General features: G+C 52.8%; 3 protein-coding genes and 2 non-coding genes across 8 annotated transcripts; 1 reads left to right on the plus strand and 4 right to left on the minus strand.

Moving 5' to 3' along the window:
- Positions 1 to 19: 19 nt before the first annotated feature.
- On the minus strand, positions 20 to 11,866 carry TNPO2 (transportin 2). Of its 2 annotated transcripts, none has more exons than XM_051971607.1 (25): positions 11,673 to 11,866; positions 10,992 to 11,103; positions 10,141 to 10,216; positions 9,360 to 9,509; positions 9,086 to 9,192; positions 8,761 to 8,894; positions 8,438 to 8,519; positions 8,145 to 8,267; positions 7,933 to 8,051; positions 7,192 to 7,252; positions 6,828 to 6,999; positions 6,478 to 6,630; positions 6,150 to 6,375; positions 5,725 to 5,896; positions 5,554 to 5,640; positions 5,260 to 5,367; positions 5,018 to 5,176; positions 4,456 to 4,543; positions 4,101 to 4,199; positions 3,905 to 4,000; positions 3,378 to 3,483; positions 3,109 to 3,208; positions 2,935 to 3,009; positions 2,717 to 2,849; positions 20 to 2,626 (listed from the first exon to the last, which is right to left on the minus strand). In XM_051971607.1, exons 2-24 carry the CDS (start codon positions 11,088 to 11,090, stop codon positions 2,742 to 2,744), a joined length of 2,700 nt encoding a protein of 899 aa, XP_051827567.1. In that variant the 5' UTR covers positions 11,091 to 11,103; positions 11,673 to 11,866; the 3' UTR covers positions 20 to 2,626; positions 2,717 to 2,741. The 2 variants fall into 2 exon arrangements, with proteins under 2 accessions (XP_051827567.1, XP_051827568.1); XM_051971608.1 differs by having other exon boundaries at positions 3,378 to 3,453; positions 11,673 to 11,864.
- On the minus strand, positions 5,974 to 6,043 carry LOC127546119 (small nucleolar RNA SNORD41). Its single transcript, XR_007949979.1, has one exon. It is a non-coding gene; the product is annotated as a small nucleolar RNA SNORD41 (small nucleolar RNA).
- On the minus strand, positions 7,083 to 7,153 carry LOC127546120 (small nucleolar RNA SNORD41). The gene has a single exon (XR_007949980.1). It is a non-coding gene; the product is annotated as a small nucleolar RNA SNORD41 (small nucleolar RNA).
- A 2,016-nt stretch (positions 11,867 to 13,882) lies between the features above and the next one.
- Positions 13,883 to 17,429, plus strand: LOC127544787 (RING finger protein 11-like). Of its 2 annotated transcripts, none has more exons than XM_051971616.1 (4): positions 13,883 to 14,078; positions 15,297 to 15,466; positions 16,056 to 16,269; positions 17,110 to 17,429. In XM_051971616.1, exons 1-3 carry the CDS (start codon positions 14,028 to 14,030, stop codon positions 16,225 to 16,227), a joined length of 393 nt encoding a protein of 130 aa, XP_051827576.1. In that variant the 5' UTR covers positions 13,883 to 14,027; the 3' UTR covers positions 16,228 to 16,269; positions 17,110 to 17,429. The 2 variants fall into 2 exon arrangements, with proteins under 2 accessions (XP_051827576.1, XP_051827575.1); XM_051971615.1 differs by having other exon boundaries at positions 17,132 to 17,429.
- A 726-nt stretch (positions 17,430 to 18,155) lies between these two features.
- On the minus strand, positions 18,156 to 22,171 carry TRIR (telomerase RNA component interacting RNase). 2 transcript variants are annotated; one of them, XM_051971613.1, is made up of 3 exons: positions 21,125 to 21,577; positions 20,186 to 20,263; positions 18,156 to 19,959 (listed from the first exon to the last, which is right to left on the minus strand). In XM_051971613.1, the coding sequence occupies exons 1-3, from the start codon at positions 21,521 to 21,523 to the stop codon at positions 19,852 to 19,854; spliced, it is 585 nt and encodes a 194-aa protein (XP_051827573.1). In that variant the 5' UTR covers positions 21,524 to 21,577; the 3' UTR covers positions 18,156 to 19,851. The 2 variants fall into 2 exon arrangements, with proteins under 2 accessions (XP_051827573.1, XP_051827574.1); XM_051971614.1 differs by lacking the exon at positions 18,156 to 19,959 and having other exon boundaries at positions 20,187 to 20,263; positions 21,145 to 22,171.
- Positions 22,172 to 22,786: the final 615 nt, after the last annotated feature.

The following is a 22,786-nucleotide window of genomic DNA, read 5'->3' on the forward strand; positions in this document are numbered from 1 at the left end:
AAGGTGGAGACCAAAAAACTTGAGTCACAAGAAACTGGTTTTTAGTCAACAAAAAATTATACATAAAATGAGAAAAATCTCATTGGAGCAAAGGTGCAAGCAGTTGCTTCAACACTAATCCACAGCAGTTTTACCATAGGAAACATTACAGCACATTTACAAATGTACAAATCGAGGATTCAACAGACAGGAGGCTAAAAACTAGAGTCAGCACCGTCACCCAGGCCAAGCAAACTCCCGAAATCAGAAACTAACTCAAACAGAGGCAGAGGCAGTTGGATCATGGAGCTTTAACTTCATTGTGCAAAAAACCGAAAATTTTAAATAAAACAAATTAAAAAATTAAATAATCTGGAAAAAAAAAAAAAAAAAAAAACACTTGCTCCCCCCGTCCCTTTCTCTGGGCCCCGCGGAGGCTAAATCCGGATCTCTCACCCTGAGCTGAGCAAAGGCATAGGCCAGATTAATACCAAGGCTATGTCTCCAGCAACCCAGGGGAAAAAGCTTCTCCAAAATAACCAGAATTTTAAAAATAAAATTAACAAAAAATAAAAACAAAAAAAAAAACAAAACAAAACAAAAAAAAACATTTGTAAACGGCTCCCAGAGACCTGCTCGAGTTTTTACGCGATTTTAAAAAATTAAATTAAAAAGCTGAGCTGAGGAATGTGCGTGACAAGACGCTTGAAATGGTGAGTGAAGGATGGAAGAAATGGAAGGGGCAGACAGGCCCTGATTCAGATACAGGGTTCCCCATCCTGAGGTGGAAGGCAGGCAGAAAGCGTAGGGCATCAACCAAGAAAGGGAGATCTTAGCCCCTTGGGAAGGGCTGACGAGACACGGAACCCCAATAACAGAGGAGACGTGAGCGGGCACAAAGCCGCTGGAGGGGGAATGTTTCCCTCAAAGCCCATGAGTAAAATCTCCACAGGGGGTTGATCCCTCCTCATTGTAGTCCCCCCAGCCCCCTTCACCCACACCAATCTGGAGTCTTCCAGGGCCCTGACAGTCCTCAGGCCCAGGAAAATCACCAGACTTGGATTCCTTCCTTCCTTCCAGGCTGGGCAGCGTTTATGAAGGTCCCTGTCCTAGTTTCTGGAGAGCAAGCAAGCAATCTACTTCGACTAACCACTTTTCCCTTCTATGCTCTTGAGGACTTGAGGGAATGAATAAGTGGAAATACCATGAGTCACAGGTCCATCCATCCATCCATTTCACTTTCCCCTCACTGATTCACTAGGCTCTGAATGAGATTCCTGCTGCCACTTGGCTGACTTAATTTCCCCACAAATAAAGCACCCAGAAGAAAGCCTTTCTTGGCTACTGCCAAAGCTGGTTCCAGCCACTATCCCAGGACCAAAAATGTTAAATAAAATGAGACAAGAAAAGGATAGCCTCGAGGCCATAACAGGACAGAAAAGGAAACAGGAATGAAGCCCTAAGACTGTCCTATCAACATTTCTAGAAGAGAGAAGAGATACTAAAGTTGTATTCAGTTACACTCAGATATCTTAGGGCTCATCCACATATAGGGAACCAACAGTGGTAGAGAAGCACAGTCCTCCTCCCAGTGGGAAGATTGCTAGGCAGCCTCATGACTGAGGCTAGGAGACAGCAGACCCAGGCTGAGGGGCTCACCATATGCTCCAACCCCCCCTATCTCCCAGCTGCTACCTCCCCACCCCCCAATGGGTTTGAAAGGGAAAGGTGAAGTAAACGCAGCAGCAGCAGCAGCACGGATACGGGTGCACAACCAGTGAGAGGAGAATTGGCTGAGCAGTGGCTTTAGAAGCATGCGTCTCTACAGTGCTGACCAGCAGAGCAGGGCCCAGGGCCCAGGAAATGGCTCTCCTCCTGGATGAATTGCTGGGCTAGGCAGCCCAGAGGAGGCTCTGTACCTTCTTCTTCTCCTCCCTCCCCACCCCTGGCCCCAAGGCCCTGGACTCTCGCCAGCTGGGACCCTCTGTCACGGCCTTCTTCGGACCATTGCACAGCACCTATTACAGAAGCATCTTAAACTCTAGATGAAGGTTACATTAAGTCATTATGGCCTAACTCACAGGATTCGCTACTCTAAATGTCACCATGCAGTCAGGGAAAAAGGTGGGAGAAACAGGCAAAGCCCCCTCCCACCAATCTGGATGCACCATAATCCCCACAGCGACACCCCCCACCCCGCCAGACTGATGGGCAGTACCAGAATAGTGGCTGCTTGTTCTATTTGTCCTTTCGTTTTTAAACATTTTTTAACCCTACTCTGTGCACACTCGAGAGACCATCTATCAGCGTCTCTCGGATCACGAGAACAATTCCCTTTCCCCGTTTGTTTCCCCTTCCTCTTCCTCCTCTTCCTCCTCCAAAACAAGATCCTGCTGCAGCGAGTCCTCCCCCCACCCACCGCCCCCCGTGTGGCTGGCACTGCTCAGGCTTCTGCCAGAGATGAAAGCCCCTGGTTTGTAGAATGAGCGTGGAGGCCCCCCCACCCCCCACCCCCGCAATGGCAGGAAGACGGGAAGTCGTTTAGTTTTGTGTCCCACGTACTCCTCCCTAACCCCCCACTGACAGGGCACTGCAACACCTGGATGCTGATGAGCTCCCAGCAACCCCTCCCAACGCCGTCAGGAACCTGGGGACAAGGAGGTAGAGGGAGGAAGCGTCAGCACCCGGGTCTCTCGGCTCCTGTCTCGGCCCCGGCTCCCAGAGGCCCAGGACTTACCTAGTGCGTGGTCTCTCTGCTTCGCCTAGACGCCGTAGAAGGCAGCTAATCTCTCCTTGAGCAGGGGTGGGAACTGCTCTGAAAACTGCTGCCAGTTCTCTTCCCCCACCTGGTCTTTGAAGCCATGGAGTATCTGAGGAAGGGAAAGAAAGGACGGGCGTAGGAGAGGTGCCAAGCCCTTGGGGAGGGAAGAGGGGAGGGGGAGCCCCAGAACTCACCTTATAAAACATGTCCCTCAGGTCGTCCTTTGGGCTCACCCAGGAGGCCACAGCGTCACAGAAGAAAATAAAATCCTGAAAACGAAGCCGCCGCCCACCACGGCTGTGAGGGGCTGCCGGCACCCACCCCCAGCCGCCGAGGCCCCGGTCCCCTCCCTTCCCCAGCCCCTCTACCTGAACAACCCCTCCTGGGTTCACCCCGATCATCATACAGATGCCCCGGAAGGCAGAATCCTTCTCCTCGTTGTCGCGGATGTTCCTGAGCGATGTGCACCTGCAGTAGGGCGGCGGGAAAGGAGGCTGGGCAAGTGAGTGGCAGCCCCGGAGGGAGGACAGACCGTAGGAGGGAAGGGCGGGGCGAGGGTAGGCCGACATGCAGTTTGGGACAGGACTGGGGGGGAGGGGGCCGGGGGAGCAGGGCCACGGGCAGCACACACACCCACCAGGGCCTGATGAATTGCTGGAGCATGGGCGCCACCTCCTGTGGGCACACGTAGCCCAGGCGGCCGATGGTGATGGCTGGAATGGCAGAGGGACTCGTCAGGCGACCTGAAACCCCGAGTGGCCCCGGGACTGTACGTGGCGGGGCCTCTGGGTGGGGGTACCGACCCCCGCCCTGGCCCCAATCCCCACAGACTCTCTCTGGAGGAGCCAGTAGGGAGCAAAGAAATGCCCGCTTCCAACAAATGCCGGGCTTCAGGCCCCAGTGGGGGCTCAGTCCCTTGACCCCTATTTGGGGAAGGAGGCTGGACTGGGCCAGTGGCCCAGAGACTTGGGCTATTTCCTACGGATTTCTCTCTTCCCCAAACTGTGGGGAGAAGAGGAGTGGGGACCTGGCCCCAGCTGGTTGAACGTTGGGGCAGATGGAGCCCCAAAGCTAAGGGGAAAGGGGGACCCCCGCTGGGGGGAAACTGGCTCCCCAGATTGGTGACAGGTGCAGAGAGTGCCCAGGTTGGGCCTGGGCTCCCACCTGTGTTCTCCAACAGGGTCTTGGGGGTATTGGGGCGGTTGATGATCTCCACCAGATTGTTGAGGACCATCTGCACATAGGGCTGCATCTCGGCTCCTGAGAATGGGGGGGAATGGAAGATTAGGGCCACATCAAGTCAGTGATTTCCCACTTGCATCTTTTCTCGCCACCATTCTGTGGGAGCCCAGGCACTCACCCATCTGCATGCAGATCTCCCCAATGGCCCAGGTAGCATTGTTGCAGACGGAGATGAATTCAGGATTCAGGTTAGTACCCAAGATTGGCATGAATTCAGCTGAGGAGAGAGGGTTAGGGGTGAGATACGGCTGTAGAAGGGGAAGTCTAGGGAAGGGGAGAAGGTGGCAGGAGTTCCTGGCCCCGCGACTCTGAGGACAGACACCTGAAGTTCTCCCTGCCCGACACTCTTCAGACCAGAGAGTGATTCTACAAAGAAGGCCTCTGACCCACCCCCCGGTGGATTTTCTCCAGGAAAGTGGCAGAGCTGGGAGTATGGACTACAAGGTGAGGGGCAGCAGATCCTTAGCAAATACCGATGCAGGGCTTGACATGCATGAAGCAAGCTTTGGTAAGGTCTCCCAGGAGAGCAAAGGAGCTCTGACGGACTTCCGGCATGGTGTCCTGGGGAAAGGGGGAAACAGCCGAAGGTCAGTGCCCAGGGAGGTGGACACAATCACCTCTCCTGCCAAACGGCTATCTTCACTGGGCCCTGAGTACGAGGCGTGACTTTATTCCTGCCTTTTCCTCCTCCATTCCACTTCCCCATTGTTTCCTTACAGAAATCCTGTCCAGCCTCATCACCCAATCACACCAACCACAAGGCACCCCTCCTCATCCTGTCGGAAGCATCTCTCCTTCCCCTCCCCGCCAAACTTGCTGCTCACGCCCCTCAAATAGCCAGGCCTGCAGCCTTGGGCCTGGCTCTGTCTCTGACTTGTCTCCCTTAGCTCCTCGAGAAGACACTGAACTCAGGGGCAGGGGCTGCATCTTATTCCTGTTCCTCCCTCCTCGGTGTCTGGCTGAAGACATCAGACTCTTAACACATTCCCAAACGTTGGCTACATGAACAACCAAAGAGGAGAGGGGACAACTCACCTGCATACACTGGAAAAGCAGAGTCATGATATTGCTTCGGGCAACCAGCTGCTCCACTTGGCCCCCCAGGCCCTCGGCCAGCCCACTGAGGAGGTCCAGGGCCACAATCATGAAGTCCTTGTCGGGAGCCTCGTACTGGTCCGGATGTTGGTTGTACATCTGGGGAGTGGGGAGAAGAAGTAAAGGAGAGCCCTGGGGAGAGCAGGAATGGTCAAGAGGATACCCAGGAACCTAAGACCTACCATAGCCTGGGCCAGCGTCTTCTGGACAAGGGTGACACAGCGCTGATACACAGGCTCACAGTAGGGCAGGAACCCGCTCTGGAGGGCTGTGGCCACGGACGACAAGCACTGTGGGTAGGAAAAGAAGCCATCGGGGACAGCTACCAAACACTGGCCACCGTCCCACTCCAGAGGCCTCGAGAGCGCTGTTCCTCTGGAAACAAAGGTCTGGGCGAAATAAACCCAAACCATCCTTCCTCTGAGAAGAGAGGAATCAGAGCAACGGATCAACCGCACGCACACCTCCCTACTCACTTCCAATAATGGGAAGAGATCTTTGTCTTCATCTTTCAGTTCATTCCACTTCTGGATCAATGGGGGCATCAACTTTTGGATGTATTCCTAATGAGAACAGAAAAACAGAGAAATAGTGAAGGGAAGGAGGGAAGAGAGAAATTTAGAGAGCCCCAGACCCTCAGCACTCACTGGCTGGTTGAGGTGGTGGCCCACAGAGTCGGCGAGCGTCCCAATGGCATCGTAGAGGATCAAGAGGTTCTTGTGTTGGTACTTGCCGAAGGCGAACACAAGAGTGTCCAGGATGAAGCTCAGGTAAGGGACCAACTCTGTGCAGGCCTCTTCCTCCAGGGTAGCAAAGGCACTGTGGGCAGAGATTGGGCACCCAGGTGAGGGGGAGCCCAGCCAGCCAGGATGCCCAAGGGAACAGGCCGGCATGCCCAGGATCAGACAGTATGAATACAACAGAGATCAGTGTGACATCAAATAGGAATTTGCTCATCATATCCAGGGCAGAGAGTAACCCAAGGAAGTCCCTAAGACCACCCTTGCCAGGTGCGCAAGGTCTGGGGACCCAGATGGGCAGCATAGGCTGGGAAGACTCATGGCGGCCTCACCTGCAGGCAGCCTCCTGCACACGCTTGTTACCATCCAGGATTCGCTTAAGCAGCTCAGTCATCAAGGGCTTCAAGTGCATGTCCGGCGGCTGGCTAACCACCCAGTGGGCATAGCGGCTCAGTGTCCAGCAGGCAATAGAGCGTACCAAAGCCTTCTTGTCCGACAAGCACTGGATCAGGTGGGGGATGAGCTCAGGCAGGTATGGAACCATGCCCTGCATACAGCCTGGAAGAAGGCAGGGTACACGCTCAGTAAGCACCAGTAATGGGCCCAAGGAAGCCAGGGGCTTCCTACTTTGTGCAGCCTCTGACCCACTTCGGCCCTCACCCTCAGCAATGGCTCCTAGGACCAGGATCCCAGACTCCTTGATGACCCACTCAGGGTGAAAAAGGAGCCCCTTGAGCAGAGGCAGTAGGTGAGGAAGCAGCTCCTCCCGGAACACATTGGCCAAGACATCCAGCGCTGCTGCTGAGCACTTCCCTGTAACAAGGGAAGGCGGCGGTCACCCCCTGCCACAGGCACCCTCCCCTTTGGGTCCCATAGGACCAGAGAGGATGAATGTAACAGTCGTCACCAAAGAAGAGTGATGACCATTGTACTGGGAAAATGTCCCAGGGCATCGGTCCCTCCCCCTTCCCGCCACCAACTAACTCCAACTAATACCAGCCCCAACACACTCAAGTTCCAGTCAGACAAAGTATCATCATCGTCGTCGTCATCCTCCTCAGGATCCTCAGGGTCCTCAGGTCGCTCCTCCTCATGAGGAAGGGTCACCGTCCGAGACTTGTGGAAGCGAGGCTTGATGTCCTGCTCGCTGTCTGGAACGGCCTCGTCCTCCTCCACGTCACCCTGCAGGGAAGGCCCAGAAGGGCTGATGCTGCTGGGTAGACCGATACCTCTTGCCCCCCCTCCCCTACCAGAGCAAGGTCTCCTGGGATCAGACAGTATGAATACAAGAAACCTTCATGAAACCTTCAGGCTAAGAAGTATGCATCACTTCCCAAGAGCAAGGATAGCTCAGCCCACCTTTTCGACCCTTACCTTGAGCAGGATGATGTCAATCTCAGAGTACTTCATCCCATTCACCAAAATTGGAATCAGCCTAGGGAAGGCAAGAGTAAGTGAACGTTAGAAAGCTTGGGGCCCATCTGCCTACAGGTCCATCCATTGTATCCCTAGGGGAGAAGGGGAGGAGGGAAGGGAGAAAAATACTGGAAAGAATTCAAGCAGCAGCTCCCCAGGCTTGGATGTCAATCTAAGGGAGCCTTCTCAACTCTGCCAGCTTAGAAATAACCACAGGGTCAGACAGCAGCAATCCTTTCCCAAGATTTCCATCAAAGTCAACTTTTGTTTTAAGATCTTTTAAAGTTGTTTTGTTCCTCCCCTAAAACACAAGCTTCCATTTTAAGTGTAAACTCAAAGCAAGGACTAATCCTACAAACTACTTACATGTGTATTAGTGTAAGATTTTAGATTTTAAAAACCAATTTAGCCTGCATTAGGGGTGATATATGGAACACAATCCACTGTGGTTCCCAGAGACTCCTCTTTCAAATCATTTGCTTGCAAAGATTTCAATGGCAAGAAAAGTGGATTAGGAGCCAGGAGACAGATTCTAATTCTGGTCTTAGTTCTGTCACCAAGTAGTTAGCTAGATGACCACAGACAAGTTATCTTATCTGATCCTAGAGAAGAGAACAATAAAAGCCAGGACAGCAAGATCCCCTTGGGTGAGGGACAGGGCGAGGAAGGAAAGGGCCTGGAGAGACAATCAGGACTCACTGCACCAGGTGGGAAGACAAGACTTCCTTGCAAATGGGTTGTTCAGCTAGCGTCAGCCAGAACTCACAGGCCTCCAAGGCCACGTTTTCATCATGGTCCTGAGTCCTTTGCAGCATATACTACAGAAGAGGAGGAGAAAAAGAAAGAGGATGAGCATCCTACGAAAGCTGCTATCCCAGGAAGGTCACCCCCTCCCCCAGACCACTGCACACCTGAATGATGCTATGCATGTGGGGGATGAGCCGATCAATCCGTACTTCTAGCAGCATCACCAGGGCCCGGCACACATTCTTCCGAACCTCTGGGTCTTCATCCACCGCCAGGGCAAACAGGTGCTAGACATCCCCACCACACCCCAGCCCATAAAATCAATAGCTTGAAACCAAAGGAGGCAAAAAGGGCCAGGTCCCCCATGGGGTCCTTGTTCCTCCTTCCACCTAGTTCTTTCCCCACATCTTCCCCATCCAACCATAAACCTGTCTGGCACTAATTACAAAATGCCTACCTCAATGAAGGTGTCAATGTTGTCCATCAGTGCCTGGGCCCGGTCCATAATAAACTGATTTACACAAGCAATGGCATGGGACCTGGAGAAACAAAACAAGAGAGGAGGCCCAGAGTAGTTTAAGTAATGGGACTATGCAAAAAGGGACTACTGATCCAGTCCCTTCATGCTAATTAACAACCCTTGCTCCAGCAAATGATCTCTGCCAACCCTGACTATCCCGAAGCAGGAAGGATATGCCCACAACTCCTCCATGCCCTGCTCTCTCCCAGCCCTGGGTTTCCAGGACTGCAGCAGTCAGTCTCAAGAACAGCCCCACATACCGGATTTTGGGGCTACAGTGCTTGAAAAACTGCAAGAACTTGGGAATCATAATGTTCAAGGGCCGATTGAGGGCATCACTGTCCAAGAGCTCTGATGAATCTTCACAGATCTTCTGTAAGGCTCCAAACGCTCCCTATGTGGTATATGAGAAGGCACTGTGAAATATCAGTGGGACAGAAGAACGTATGGGACAGCAAGCTGGAAAAGTGTCTACTCCGGACCCAGCCTAAATGGGTCGGACATTCCCCATATCTCTCCTTCCCAAGGAGCTGGGACAGGCGCACATCCTAATTTTACTTCTACAGCAAATACAATGCCTCCTACCTCACATGTATTGTAGTCCTCAGAATTGAGCAGGTTACACAGCTGGGGCAGCAGTTCTGGCCACATCTGGAGCTCTCCCTTGGAGGCAATGGTGGTAATGAGAATGCCTAGTGAGAAGAAAGGAAGACCGGAAATCCATGAAGTGAAGCACTGGCTTCCTGGCGCTCGCCTCGAGGAAGGACATGCAGGGACAGAGACCAAAGGAAGTAGTCCTTCCTGAGACAGCCTCCCCACCCCCACCCCACGCCAGCTTTCCCACCCCACTCCACCTTACCAATAGTGGCTCGGATGAGGGAGGAAGCGTCACCAATGTTGTTGAGACACTCTTGCTTGATAAAGTCGGCCACTGGGGGGGGGAAGCTCTGGTAGTGCGCCTTCACATTGTTCTTCAGAATCAGGCCACTGAGGGAGCGTGTTGGTTCATCTGGGGAAAGGGATTGAGGAAAACACTGGAGCAGAAATTATAAGGGGCTCACTTTCCTTCACCCAAGTCCTGGGAAAAGGTAGGATCCAGGGCTACACTGAAGAACCACAGAGCTCAAGCTGGCCCACCCTACCTGTCAGCTGCAGAGGGATGGGAGAAATGACTCTCATGTACCTTTCCAGATACATTCCCTATCACAGTCCCTCACACACCCCAAACTACACAGTAGGCAAACTGTACTAGAAGCAGAACAGTGCTGTCCTGATCCCCTGCAACTTCACATTCATGCAGACTGTCCCCCTGGAGCTCAAAGGCACTGTTTGCTCATCGCCATCTCTCGATGAAGCCTTCCCTGATTGCTATTTCCTCCGGACCTTCCCCAACGCCATAGATTCCCCTGTCTGTAGAGTATATTCCATTTTACATCCTATTTGTTCATCTATGATTTCTAATACGCTGATGTTGCTCAAGTACACGGAGTATTCCATTTTTTCATCAATGTATCCCAGAAATAAGCAACTGATAAATATCTGCTGATTTGGCCTTGCTGAACTCAAGATGTGAGACCCCTTAATCTTTAGACCAGAGACAGGAGGGGCAAGGGAAGGAGGCCAGAGACCCAAACACTTACCTTCTGACTTCAATCGTGTCAGGACAAAGATCAGGTAATTGTTAAAATCAGGAAATTGATTTAGTTGCTTTAGTTTCTGTGGGGCAATATTAAGGACTAAGCCAATTAAGTACTGACCCTTTTAGAAAACACAGGTGAGGAGTTAGAGATGAAAGAGAAAAGAGGAAATTAGACCTTGGGGCACTCACCATTTCTAATAGATTCTCAGTTTTACAAACCTCACCCATCCTTAGTGATTGTCACTCTACTGTCTACACAACCCCCAGAAGAGCTTCATTAGCCCCTGACCAATGGAGTATTTCCTAAGTGGCTTAGATTCTACTTTTGCCCTTCACCAGTATAGATAAAATGCTCATCCAAATGTCTGGCGAGGGTTTGGCTCCCTGGTGGAGCACATGTTGATTCCCTGGCATCCCCTCTCTTAGAGGCAGTGTGGTACGGACAACGAAGTATCATGCTTGGGAGTCTGAAAGATCTAGGTTCAAATCACACCTCAGGCTAATAAAATCCACATGGCCCTGTCCAAGTCCCTTGCTCTCTGGGCCTCAGTTTCCCCATATGTCAAAAAGTTGGTGACCAAAGCTAGAATCTGCCTCTCCGTCTCACTGCATCAGAGAAACTAGGATGGGAAGGATCCTTGGACATCACCTTGATTTTACAGTCAAAAACCAAGAGCAGGGACCCCTCTAACTTGAGTTCTAGCAGTTTTTCTATTTCTAGTTGGGTTTTTCTCTCCCCCTCCCCCTCCCCAGGCCTGGCAGGCGACAGAACAAACAGGCCCCTAGGCCTCTGACTCTCTCCTTCCCTGAGGGACAGGATGTGCAGTAGGAGGTCAGGGAGCCAAAGGATACGTCCTGGACCACACGCTGAGTGGCCGTGTTGGGGGACTGGGAATCCTTGAGGAGCTGGAGGACCTGCTGAAGGCCCTGCTCATCCGGCTGCCAGTCCATGCTGGGGGTTGGTCTAAAAGGCGGTAGGAAGGGGAAAAGAAGGCAGATTAGATGCTGCTGGGCAAGTCCTGGTCAAACAACTGGACATAGGGCTACCCCGCACCCCCACGGGGGAGGGAGGGATGAAGAGGCAGAAAAGCCCCTGCGGCCACGTGGGGAGAGGGGGGAGCAACAGCAAACACAGAGCCTGAGGGGGTGCCCCCCCCCGCACTCCCTTTCCAGCTGAGGGGCCCCAAAGCTCCAACTCCGAGAAGAAGGAGGAAGGCCGGGGCCCTTCCCGGGCCCGGGTAAAGCCTAGAAGGAGCGGAGGGGGATGGGGGGGAGGGGAGGTGCCGGGATGTGGGTGCACGCCGGCCTGAGGCCTCGGCCCTCATCGCCCCCATCGAGACGAGCTGCCGCTGCCGCCGCCACCGCCGCCACCGCGCCCAGCCACCCCCTCGCTGCCTGCCCAGCTTTCTCCGGCCCCGGGCCCTCGAATAGGCCTGGCCGCTCCCCGAGGCCCAGCCCCGGCCCGGCGCGCCTGCTCCTCCTCCACAGGCCGCGGCCGACAGCTCCGACCAGGGCTCGGGCCGAGCCACTCACCGGGACCCGACGGTGACCGGGGCGGCGGAGACGACGGCGACAGACGCGGGGACGGCGGCGGCGGCGGCGGCGACTCCTCGCTCTGCGACTTCTCCCGAGACACACACGGGGAGGAGCGAGGAAGCGAATAAAAAAAAAAAAAAAAAAAAAAGAACGCGACTTGGCCTGAGCCGCAGCGGCTTCCGTCCGCCGTTCAAACTGTCTCCCCCCAGCCAATCAAGACGCTGGGCGGGCCCTGTGACTCGAGAGGAGGGAGGAAGACTAAAGACGGCGAGCGGTGGTGGGAAAGGAAGGAAGGGCGGAGCACGTCCTCGAGGGCGTCACGTGGTCGGCGACCGCCATCGCGAAACCAGAAGAGGATTTCTCGTCACGTGATTAGGGAGACCGCTATGTCTTGAATCTCTGGCTTTGGGGTTCTCCAGTCTCGTTTTCTTCTCTGGCATCTGTCTTGGTGCCTGGTACCGGGGACGATCCCTGGGTCCTGGAAGAGTTCAGGAATTCTCCGGTGAAAGCACCTGGCTCGTTTCCTCTCTAGGACAACTCTTTTACGTGCTCCAACTCCCTTCTCCCATCCTTCCTGCTTTATGACTTCGGACAGAACAGTTAACATGCCTGGGTCTGAGATCCCTCATGCGAAAAAGGAGGAATCTCTAAGGCCTCTCTTCCACTGTCTCTGACTCCGTTACCCTGCAGATGCAGGGGCACTCTAGGTACTACAGCGCATGGTACCTCTCCCAGACTGGCCTTCCAAGTTCCCTGGTTTGTTTTCTTCTAGATTAAGTGGAGGAAGTGACTGCAGATTCCTTGGCACACACTCACAGCCTTGCCTTCCCCAAGCCCTTCTCTCTTCCTGCCTCCATCTCACCCCGGGCTGTTTCTGCTCCCAGCTTCCTAAAACCCTCCTCTTCTCTTCCCCGCCCCCCTCCCCAGCAGGCAGGTGCAGAAGGTGGCTGGCATTTTGTTTGTTTTCTGGGTTGTGCCCTCACGCTGGGAGATCCAAAGAGCCATGATTCCCCCAATTGCTGCCATCTATCAAGTATCTCAAACATTCCAGAGTTTAGGAAATAGGGGAGGATGGGAACAGTAAACACAAAGACCTAAGGGAGAACGAATTGGCCGTTGTTGCTCACCCTTAGTGAGGACAGCCAGAATGGGGGAGGGAATTAGAGTGATTAGGTTGCCTGGGACTCCTCGTGGCACCTCTAGATATGAGGATCTTGGATTTAGGCTCCTGGGCAAGTGGGAAGTGGCAGTGCTTGGGGAGATGAATTAGAAGAACAGGTCTTGCTGGAATTTCCATTGTTTGGGGCACAAGAAGGAACCGGGAACTTAGATTCTGAGGAATATGGCCCTCATCCCTAAAGTTGGAGGGAGTACAGAGAAAAGAGCAATATGAAGTCAAAGATCCTGAAACCGAATCCTTGCTTTGCTGTGTAACTTTAGATAAAGATCTCCCTTGCCTCAGTTTTCATCTCTCCAAAATAAAAGAAGTTCTAAGTCATGATCCTATGAACACCCCTGGATGCCCAGGCTTTGCAGCCTAAGTCCAAGGAAAGCCCTTCGCTTTCCTGGGACTCTCCTAGGTTTAAAAGAAGGATCCTGAAGGGTATCGCCTAGGGTGGGACAAGGGATCAAGGACCCTACTTGCTCCAATGAAAGGATTGTTATGATAAGAATGAGGGAGGGCAGGGAAAAGACACTCTTCTATCCTACCCAGGGCTCAAGGCCTTTGCCTTCATTCTTTCCACAAATATTTCTCAAAACTAGGACGCCCTACTCGCAGCATGGGGGGAGGGAGGAACGGACCAGGATGAAAGAATGAGCTCAGTCCCAGGCTGGGAGTTCCCAATCACCCAAGGGAGTTAAGAAAGATTCAAAAATAATTAAAATATAAGGCAGGATGCTGTCCAAGCGGGTTACCGTCCCTCCCCCCAGATCACCGCTGCAGTCAGCTTAGGTGTCCAGGGTTTACAGAACCTTGGGGACTCGGCACAGGATAGAAGCAAGAACACGTGGTTCCCGCCCCTCTACCTCCGCCCGCACGGAAGCTAGTGGAGGTGAGGCACCTGCGCGTGCACATGCGCATGACGAACTCAGTTCATCGCTCAGTTTCACGCCCCTTCCCCGAGAGCGCCGGTAACTACATCCCCCGCGATCCTCTGCGCCTCGAGCCGCAGCACTTCCGTCTGGGATTGTAAACAGCGGTGAGTCCAAGTTGGGCCCAGAGCCCCCGCGGCGGCGGAGGGACGATGGCGGGGCTCCGCCTGTCCGGGGTCTCTGGAGCTGAAACGGACGCCGGGGCCTGGGAGCCTAGAAGGAGGGGCCTCGGCCGCCTCTGAGTGGACCGGGCCAGGCATGGGGAATTGCCTGTCTTCTCAGCGGTCCGGCATCAGGGCTGGGGACGAGGTGGGGACCGGAGCCACAGACAATCTGTCGTTGCTCAACGACTCTGGGGAAGGAAGCGGCTTCCCCGGGGACCCGCCGCCTCCCCCACCTTCCCAGAGGGCGGGCACCCCGCTGGACAGGCCAGGCTAGGAATCGAAGAACCGGGGCATCTGCCACCCGCCGCGACCCAGAGAGGCAGGGAAGGGCTGAGCACAGAAGAACCCGGCCCTCTGCCATCACCCCCAGGGCCCCGGAGAGGCAGGGCAGGACTGGGTCAGGGGATCCCTGTGTCCGCTATCACCCCCGAGAGACCAGGCAGAGCTTTGTTCTAAAGAACTCCGGCAACTGCTATTGCCCATCCCCTGCCCCAGAGAAGCAGAGCAGGACTGGCAACAGGGACCAACCCCCTAGTTCCCCAGAAAAACAAGGCAGGGCCAAGCATAGGGAGCCCCAAGCATCTCACCCATCACCCCCAGAGATGGGGGACTGGGCTGGGCACCACCCCGCCCTCCAGGGAGGGGCAGGCAGAACTGGGGACAGAAGAACCTCAGCTGTCCACTTCCGCAACCCTGAGGATCAGGCTGTACTGTAGTCAGAGGAAGCCTTTGGAATCTACTCTTTTCATGCTACAGAGTGAAGGACGTGATAGAACAGAAGGGAAAAGGAAGAGAACTGGGTTGGGAAGGGGGGACTTTGGAATTTACCAAGCCAGACAAGGTCGGGACTGGGATTAGGGGGACTGACTCTAGAAATCCCAAAACAAGAGAAGCACAGAAGCCCTCCAATTGAATAAGCTCATTAGGCAGGAGGAGTAAGGATTCAGAAAGACCTGTTTAAATTCTCTCTGCCAGTTACCAGCCCTGTGAACTTTGCCAAGTCTGTTTCCCGGTTTTCCTCTATGGAAAATGAAAGTGTCGGTTTAAATGATCTCTCAGGCCTTTCCAGCTCGAGGTCCTATGGTCAGACCCAGCGATGGGGGAGTGTATTGCAGTCAGCAGGACAGTAGTGAACATAGAGGAATGAGGTCTTGGTCCCATTCTGAAGTGAGCATTGGAGTTTGTGAATATTAGGATTCCTAGGGAACAGTAGAAGAGGTGCAAAGGGTACAGGGTTCATAGATCCTTTAAAGCAGACCTCAAGCTAGACCCACTTGAAGCCCCACAGGGAACTAGACACAGGCAGGTTGAAAGAGAAGTCCCAGAGACAAGTTGCCATGTATATCCTGTCCCCATCCCCCAGGGACGGGAGCCAATCCCAGTGTACCACCCATCTCCAAGCCAGAGCCGACTGGCCGCACAGCTCACAGAGGAAGAGCAGATCCTCATCGCCCAGAGAATTGGCTTCATCCAGCACCTGCCCAAGGGCATCTTCGACCCTGGCTCTGAGGGGTCAGAAAAGAAAATGAAAGAGTAAGGGTGGGGAACAGGATGAGGATACCCCAGGCACCTGAAGGGAATGTTGTCAGCTCGCAGCCTAGTCCTCCTGGGAGCTGCAATCTGAGGTTGCTCAGTAGATGAGGCTCTCAATCTTTTTTTTTTTTTCTTTTTAGGAGGGAAGTCTGGGAAAACACCCAGGCCCCGAGACATACCCATGTTGTTCTTGACCATATCCTTGAGCTCAATCCCAACTGGGTTCTCTTTGGAGTTCATCATCTAAATTCACTCCAGCCCCACCCCACCCCTCAAGTTTGACAGCTTCAAGGTTTGGGGTCTGTCCCAAACTGTGAAATAAAAGGCAGGGCCAGGATCTTCTACTTTTCTGTTTTCTCCAGATTCCCAAGAGCAAGGCCAAGGTCTGCCATTCCTTGACTCCCCCAGGCTGAGATCCTTGAAGGCAGGCCCTAGTCTCTTCAGTCAACAGTATAGTTCAAGTCTGGGTACACAGTGGGAGGCTTCTATGGCAATCAGAGCCGAAATGTTGGGCATGGAGGGGGTGGGTTGTGGATGGGTGAAGAGGGTGAGAACTGGTGCTACATTCATCCATCCCTGGTCCCTGCAGGTGTGTGATCTGCATGTTGGACTTTGTGTATGGGGATGCCATACGCTTCTTGCCATGCCTGCACACCTACCACGTCCACTGCATTGATGACTGGCTCATGCGCTCCCTCACATGTCCCTCTTGCATGGAGCCAGTGGACACAGCCCTGCTTTCCTCCTATGAGACAAGCTGAATATGGAGCCTGGCAGCCAACATATCCCCCAGGCCTACTCAGGTGAGTCCCAGGGGGAAAGCAGCAGCCACTGCAGCTAGACATTTTTCACATTTGGGGAACATACCAAAGAGTGCCAAAGACAGACTTGGCGCCCACTCAAGAGATGGTGGCTTCATGGGTGTCCTGGCCTGAGGCAGGCCAAGTGCACATTAAGTCCTCCCTAGCTCAGTTTGACTTTTTTGGGGTTAAGTAACTAGTTTCCTCCCCCATCCCATCATGGACTTTTTTACTGCTGAATTTTTAAAGATCCTGAAAACTAATCTTTCTCACCCCAATAACATTGAGTCCTGAAGCCCCAGTACCTGAGCTGCTTCTAAAGGTGATGGAAGAAAAATCTTTTTAAATCCTGATTCCAGGAATTATGTCCACTGTGGCTGAAGGCCAGTAGGATTGGGGTGGTAAGGGTATGGGAGGAACAGATTACCTTGGTCCCCTCTCTGCTTGGGCTTTTGCTGGTGAGACAATGATAATCAGAAAACTTTTATTAACAAGCTTGATATTTTGGATCTTGTAACCTGCCCCTATACATCTGGTGATGTGAGAAGGGACCTTTAGTCTCTCTTATTCTACCTCACTTCGACCAGACATACCTTTTTGGGTCAGAATCCTGGTCCCTCCCAAGCTGGGTCAACTTTGGTCAGTCAGAATATCTACTCTGTTCTTTCATAATCCTGAAAACTGGGCAGATAGGATTGGGATATTCATCTGTCCTTCCCTCACTCCCTGGACAGGTTGAATCTTGCTTGCCTTAAAGCCCCTGGTTTAGTACTGAGGACAGTGGGGTCATGTATGACCTGCTTTGGGGAACAGGGGTCCTTAGGTTTGGGTTTATTTTTTAAGCTAAACTAATTCTGTGGAGCAGGGATGCAGAGAGGGAAGCAGCATGACATGATTTCACACATAATGGCTCACCAGAGGAGGAACTACTGCTTTCAACATAGACGAGACCCTCTCCCCAATCCCAGGGTATAGCCCTCCTTTCTGCTGGCAGGGGCTCTTGTCTAGTCACTTTGGGTATTCCCAGGCTAACCCCAATGTAGGGGAAGAGTGACTAGAGAGGAGCTTCATATATGATTATCTCTGGGCTATTTCCAGTAGAAGAGATGAACTGGGCCCCTGATCATGTAAAAGATAAGCAATAAAATGTGTTGCAAATAAAATGGGACCCCCTGTGCTGTTTGCAATGGGAATCAGAATTGGAGAAAACCTTCAGGGGCATTCAGTCCCTACTGTTGTATCAGATCCAAAGGAACAAGATTAAGCCCAAAATGAATTGAGAATCCAAATCCTAATGGTTTCCTAAGAAGAGATGATCACAGCCCATTCTAAGCATGATACTTGTACAGGGATATCTTGGAAGACCACAATTTGGCTCACTCCAAACAGTGGATAGAGTTACTCTTCACTTCTGAGCACTTCTGTAAAGACTAGGATCTGAGCTTAGTACAACACCCTGCAAGATCCTATCTTCTTATCCCATTATTTTCCTGATGAACCTGGGGCAGAGCTCAAGAAAACTTAGGCCTCAAATCCACAGCCTGGTGAAAGCTATTTAGGATGCGGATTCCCATAGGGCCTAGAGCACTCCCAGAAAACAGCTGCCAGGGCACCAAGTTATCAGCAGACTTGATTCTCCCGGGGCCTAGCAGTTAAGAAATGAAAGAATAGCTAATCAAGGTGTTTTCTGGATTCAAATCCAGACTTTTTGCCTCTTGTAAAAGTGTGACCTTAAGCAAGTCACTTGAATCTTTTACAGAGTTTCCTAATTGATAAGATGGGCACTAAGGTCCCTTCCAAGCTCAACATTTATGAGCCTGTGATCTCAAGGCTGAGACTCCAAGCAGGGGTCAGAAGCTGCCTCCAGAAGGAACACATACAGGCAGCTCTTAGGTCACTTTTTTATTTTCATTTAAAGTCAGCACTTTTAAACATTAATTCCTTGGGGAAAGGAAAAGGAGCCACACAAAGGGACATGTGTGGGGGTAGAGAAAGGGAGCCAGAAGAAGGAAAAGTAACCAGTGGCTACTCCAAATTCAGACAAGAAGAGCAGCACCACAGGAGAGTAGGAACTACACCCCTATTACACCTCTTACCACCCCTTGCATCCCGAAGCATTACCTCACTGTCCAGGGACAAGCACCATCCATGCTATGGGAGAGGGGAGGGAGAAGAAGGGGCCTTTGAGGAAAGAAAAAGGAAAAGGACAAGGAGCAAAAGCCCCAACCAGCCTTTGGGGGCAAAACTTGCTCCCAAAGCTACCTAGGGCATCAAACTGGGATTAGAGAAACATCATTCAGAGGCAAAGGGCAGTCTTCACTTCCCAGTCAGGTTCACTTTCCCTAGCCAAAGGGCAAGAGACACCCTGGGTCAAAGGAACTGTCCCTTCAACATTTTCCCAATAGAACACACAGAAAATATTTGCCCCACCACAATTCCCCAGGCACCTAAACATAGGCTGAAGCGGATAGTTCCAATAAAGGCAAAAATCAGAAAGTTAAATTTGAGGTATCCCTGAAGCATGGCCTTAGACAAGAACCTTCAGAGGAAAATACATACTCAAAAGCATCACACTGGTGAAGGGGATGCAATGGGACAAGCCAGAGGTTTAAGTGTGATGTGGGCTGAGGGTAAAGGGAAACATGGACACTTGGATTTAGGGCACGTGGACACCAAGTTATTTTTTAAAAAATAAGTTTTAGAAGAGTCTTGCTTGCCCTGAAGGTGAGGGGTTGGCACAGATACTGGCCTCACAGCAGGCCAACCAGTTACAATAGAAGTCTCTGATGTTGGAACTCCCTTTAAAGGTCATAAGAATTCAAAGGGGTCCCAGAGAAGGAGATAAGGACATCTGGAGGGAGGGAGAAATAAAAGACTAGGGCAGACAAATGTCACAGGGGAACCTTGGGCAGAGGAGAGAAGTCTAAAGAAAAAGTGAGGAACATGTCAAAACTCCTTTGAGCTCCAAAGTCCAGTGCCACCTGCCACTACCACCCACACTACCAGAGCCCAATATATTACAGGATGAAACAAAAGGGGAGCCACTAAGAACTCCAACAAAACCCACTAGGCCCCATCTCCAGAAGAGATGTTTCTGACAAGCCCTTCCCATATCCCGAGGACAAAGATTTCCCCAAAAGATACCATTAGCGTATCAAATCAGAGAGACCCCTAGAAAAGATGGCAGCACCAACACCGGACTTGGGTACAACTCAGGGAGAAGTCATTTCTCAATTTCCTAACCTGTCTTTTTAATTAAAAAAAAAAAAAGAAGAAACAAAAATCCTCCAACTATTTAGTTGAGTTCTTTACTTCCCAGAAGTGATGAGGAAGAAAGGGAAGGGTGGATGAAGGATTGGAAAGGAGGGTAATAGGGAGGAAAAAGATCGAGAGAAACAGTAAACCACATACTAATAAGTCTCAGAAGTCAAGTGCTCAAGGTATAAAAAGTCTTGAAGAATCATCCGCTGGCGCCAGAAAGCTACAAGTTTGTCATCTGTGTTTTGAGTCCTTGGTGAAAATGCTATTGTTCTTTTGCTGCGTTAAATAAGTATGTACAATGCAGAAAGTCCTTGGCGGAAAGAGTTATTTCACCAGGGGCCGGGTTTTGTCATCATCACTGCACTGATGTGCCTTGTATTTTTTCACTTCCGCCATGTACTTGGCCCAAGCGTCTCCTTTACTTGTCATAACCTGGGGACAAAAGGGGAAGACAGGCATACAAGCCATGAGGTCTAGAAGCAAGGAGCTTCAGGATGCCCAAAGCCCACCTTTCCTCCTAGGCCTTAGACCCTGAGCCACTAGATCAGCAGCCAGGTTCACAGCAGCCCAGTGTTTCTAGCCCTGAAGTTTGCACTTTGTGGCCACTCAGGCCAGCCAGTCCTATTCCCCCCAGACTGCCTAGGAAGCAGACACTCACCTCATCCTCCGTCTTCTGCTTCTTGGCTACTATTCCTGTCTTGAGGGCTAGCTTGTTCCCGCCTCTCCGCTTGCCCACCTGGGTGAAGGGATAGAAGACTGCAACCATTATAGGAGCCCTGGGGGCTGCCCTGGCGGCCATGTAGCCCACTACACAACGGGACAGGGAGTCCTGGCCTTAGATCATCTTAGCTCCTCATGCCTGTCGTGTAGTACCAAGCAGTGCCCAGCCTGGCCAACCTACGCAGCAATCAGAGAGGAGCACAAGGGACTTCTCAGGACGATGCAGCCCGAACCTGCTCAGTCAGCCCCCGGCAGGGCAGCAAGCTGGATGATAAGCCTGGCTCCCACTGATACCGCCCGCGTACCCCAGCCACATCCCCCGATCCCCAAAAGAACCCTACGGCTAGCCACCGAGGCCGGTACCACTTGGTCATCTCAATGGCCAGCCTCGGAGAGCCGTGGAGGCCGCAGCTCCAGCATCTGAGATCTCAGCATCAGTCTGCCGGGTTCGCGCGCATCTTTCTGAGGACGTCTCCCTTCCTTCCCCGCCAGAGTCCCTTCCACGGCCTCGCCAGCCGCGGCACGCACCCGCCCGTCCCGCCCCCTTCCATCCAGAGCAGGCCTGGTAGCAAAGGTCAAATTTCGGGGACTGAGGATGACGACGCAAGCGGGGGCCCCAGGTCGGGGCGCTGCCGGATTTAAAAGGCGGGGAGGGGAAGCGCTGCGAGCGACTGCCCCATCCCGCCCTGGCCCGACCCGCACCGTGGCCCCGCCCGAGGGGAGGCCCGTGCTACGGGGCCCTCGGCGGCGGAGGCGCCCGATCTGCCCTCCCCCGCTCCCGGGATGGGCCCTCCCTCTGTCTGTCTCTCGGTCTGTCTGTCTGTCCCGGCGGCGCGGCGCGGCCCGTCCCGCCCTCCCGCGGGCGGCGGCTCCTTACGAAGCTGAGCGCCGCCGGGCCGGGCCCGCTCCTCTTCTTCGGCTCGCCGCCGCCAGCAGGGGCGGCGGCAGGGGCGGCGGCCCCTGGGGGCGCGGGCGGTTCATCCGGACTCTGCTGCTGCTGCCGCTGCCGCCGCCGCTCCTCCTCCTCCTCCATCTTCCGCTTGAACAGCTCCAGGAAGCTGCCGTCGTTGGCGAACAGGTTCACGCCCCCCGAGGCCGGGCCCGACGCCGCCGCCGCATCTTCCTCCTCTTCCCCGGCTCCCGAGCCCGCTCCGGACTCGGCCCCGGCGCCACCCGGCCCGGGCCACCGGCTCCCGCCGCCTCCGCCAGTGCCGCCGCCCGCGGGGCCCGACGGCTCCCGGCCCGCAGGCTCCGCCCGTCTCCCTCGGGCCGCCATTTTGTGACCAGGTGCCGCGCAAAGGAAGCTGGGAAGGCTTCGGACCCCGCGCAAAGCCCTCCCTCCCGGCGGCTTGCGGGCAAAGGATTCTGGGAAGCAACACCCTTTCTCTCGGTGAACTCCGCTGCTCCTCCCACCTCAGCGCCTTCCCTTAGAGGGGTGGAGACCTCTGAGATTCTTTCCTCTGTCTCGGACCGCCCCTCTGCCTTTAGCCTGTCTGAGCTTCAGTTTCTCCATCTGTAATAATGTAGACGGAGCTTTACGGAGTCGGTCTTTCAACGTTCCATCCAAATCTGCCCCAACCATCCTGAAAGACTTGCACGACCTCCGGCAGCCCCAAGCAATTTATTATATAGGACGAGTGCCTCCTTCGGGCACTTTACCTGATAGGTGATCCGAAGCACATAGAACCTCTCTGAGCTCGCGTTTCTGCCTGCAAGAAAGAGAATAAAACTTGCGACTCCTAAGGTGGTTGTGCATATAAACGTTAATTATTATTGGACACGATGCTTCCCCTAGCTAGACCTATTTCTTCAAGGTCCTGGCTGGTCTAAGGCGACATGGCCCCCATTCGTTGATTCACTCAATAACTCTTTATTAAATGCCTATATACAATCCACTAAACTTTGACCCCCATAAGGGAAAGAAAAAAAGACCCTGATCTCAGTAAGATTTTTTTTTTTCTAGCAGAGAGAACATAAATGAATGAAAATCAAGTATTAAGTACTCATCAGGTACTTACTATACTATACTATCAGCTTTCATGGATTCAATTAACTTCTCAGTGCTGATGATTCTCAGGTCCCAAGCTCCCTTTTGACTTCCAGTCTCACGTGTCCAGCTAGGCATTTTAAACTCAACAGGGTTAAAACTGAACTCGTTGTGTCTTCCTTGATCCCTTTCTTCTTCCTAGTTTGCTATTACTGTCACGGGTATCATCTTCCCAATCATCCAGACTCACAACCTAAGTGTCATCCTCAACCCCACATTCTCTTCTATACACAATCAGTGCCAAACTCCCTCTTTTCTGCCTTTCTAACATCGGTCAGATATGTCCTCTTTTCTCCTCTGGCACACTAGTAATTTAACTACTGTGCTAAGTATGTACAAAAGCAACAGTCTCTGCCCTCAAGGGTCTTTTAATTGGGAAAGACAACACATATTGAGGAATATGTTTGCTAAGGAGGAATATTTAAATCTAGGGAGGCCAGCCAGAGAGATGATGGGTGAAGACAGGACTAGAAATCTAAACATACAATAAAT

This window comes from Antechinus flavipes, chromosome 1 (assembly GCF_016432865.1).
Source record: "Antechinus flavipes isolate AdamAnt ecotype Samford, QLD, Australia chromosome 1, AdamAnt_v2, whole genome shotgun sequence".
In the NCBI taxonomy this organism is placed as follows: domain Eukaryota; kingdom Metazoa; phylum Chordata; class Mammalia; order Dasyuromorphia; family Dasyuridae; genus Antechinus; species Antechinus flavipes.

Excerpts from the sequence above, each read along its gene's own strand:
- TNPO2 (XM_051971607.1), bottom strand. The coding sequence starts at position 11,090 with ATGGACTGGCAGCCGGATGAGCAGGGCCTTCAGCAGGTCCTCCAGCTC. Across the intron at positions 4,544-5,017 it reads TGCTTTTCCAGTGTATGCAG|GACACCATGCCGGAAGTCCG; the intron begins GTGAGTTGTCCC and ends CCCTTTCCCCAG. Across the intron at positions 4,001-4,100 it reads GGAGATCTGCATGCAGATGG|GAGCCGAGATGCAGCCCTAT; the intron begins GTGAGTGCCTGG and ends CCCCATTCTCAG.
- LOC127544787 (XM_051971616.1), top strand. The coding sequence starts at position 14,028 with ATGGGGAATTGCCTGTCTTCTCAGCGGTCCGGCATCAGGGCTGGGGAC. Across the intron at positions 14,079-15,296 it reads GCATCAGGGCTGGGGACGAG|GGACGGGAGCCAATCCCAGT; the intron begins GTGGGGACCGGA and ends CCCATCCCCCAG. Across the intron at positions 15,467-16,055 it reads TCAGAAAAGAAAATGAAAGA|GTGTGTGATCTGCATGTTGG; the intron begins GTAAGGGTGGGG and ends TGGTCCCTGCAG.
- TRIR (XM_051971613.1), bottom strand. The coding sequence starts at position 21,523 with ATGGCGGCCCGAGGGAGACGGGCGGAGCCTGCGGGCCGGGAGCCGTCG. Across the intron at positions 20,264-21,124 it reads GCCCGGCGGCGCTCAGCTTC|GTGGGCAAGCGGAGAGGCGG; the intron begins GTAAGGAGCCGC and ends CCCTTCACCCAG. Across the intron at positions 19,960-20,185 it reads AGCAGAAGACGGAGGATGAG|GTTATGACAAGTAAAGGAGA; the intron begins GTGAGTGTCTGC and ends TTTTGTCCCCAG.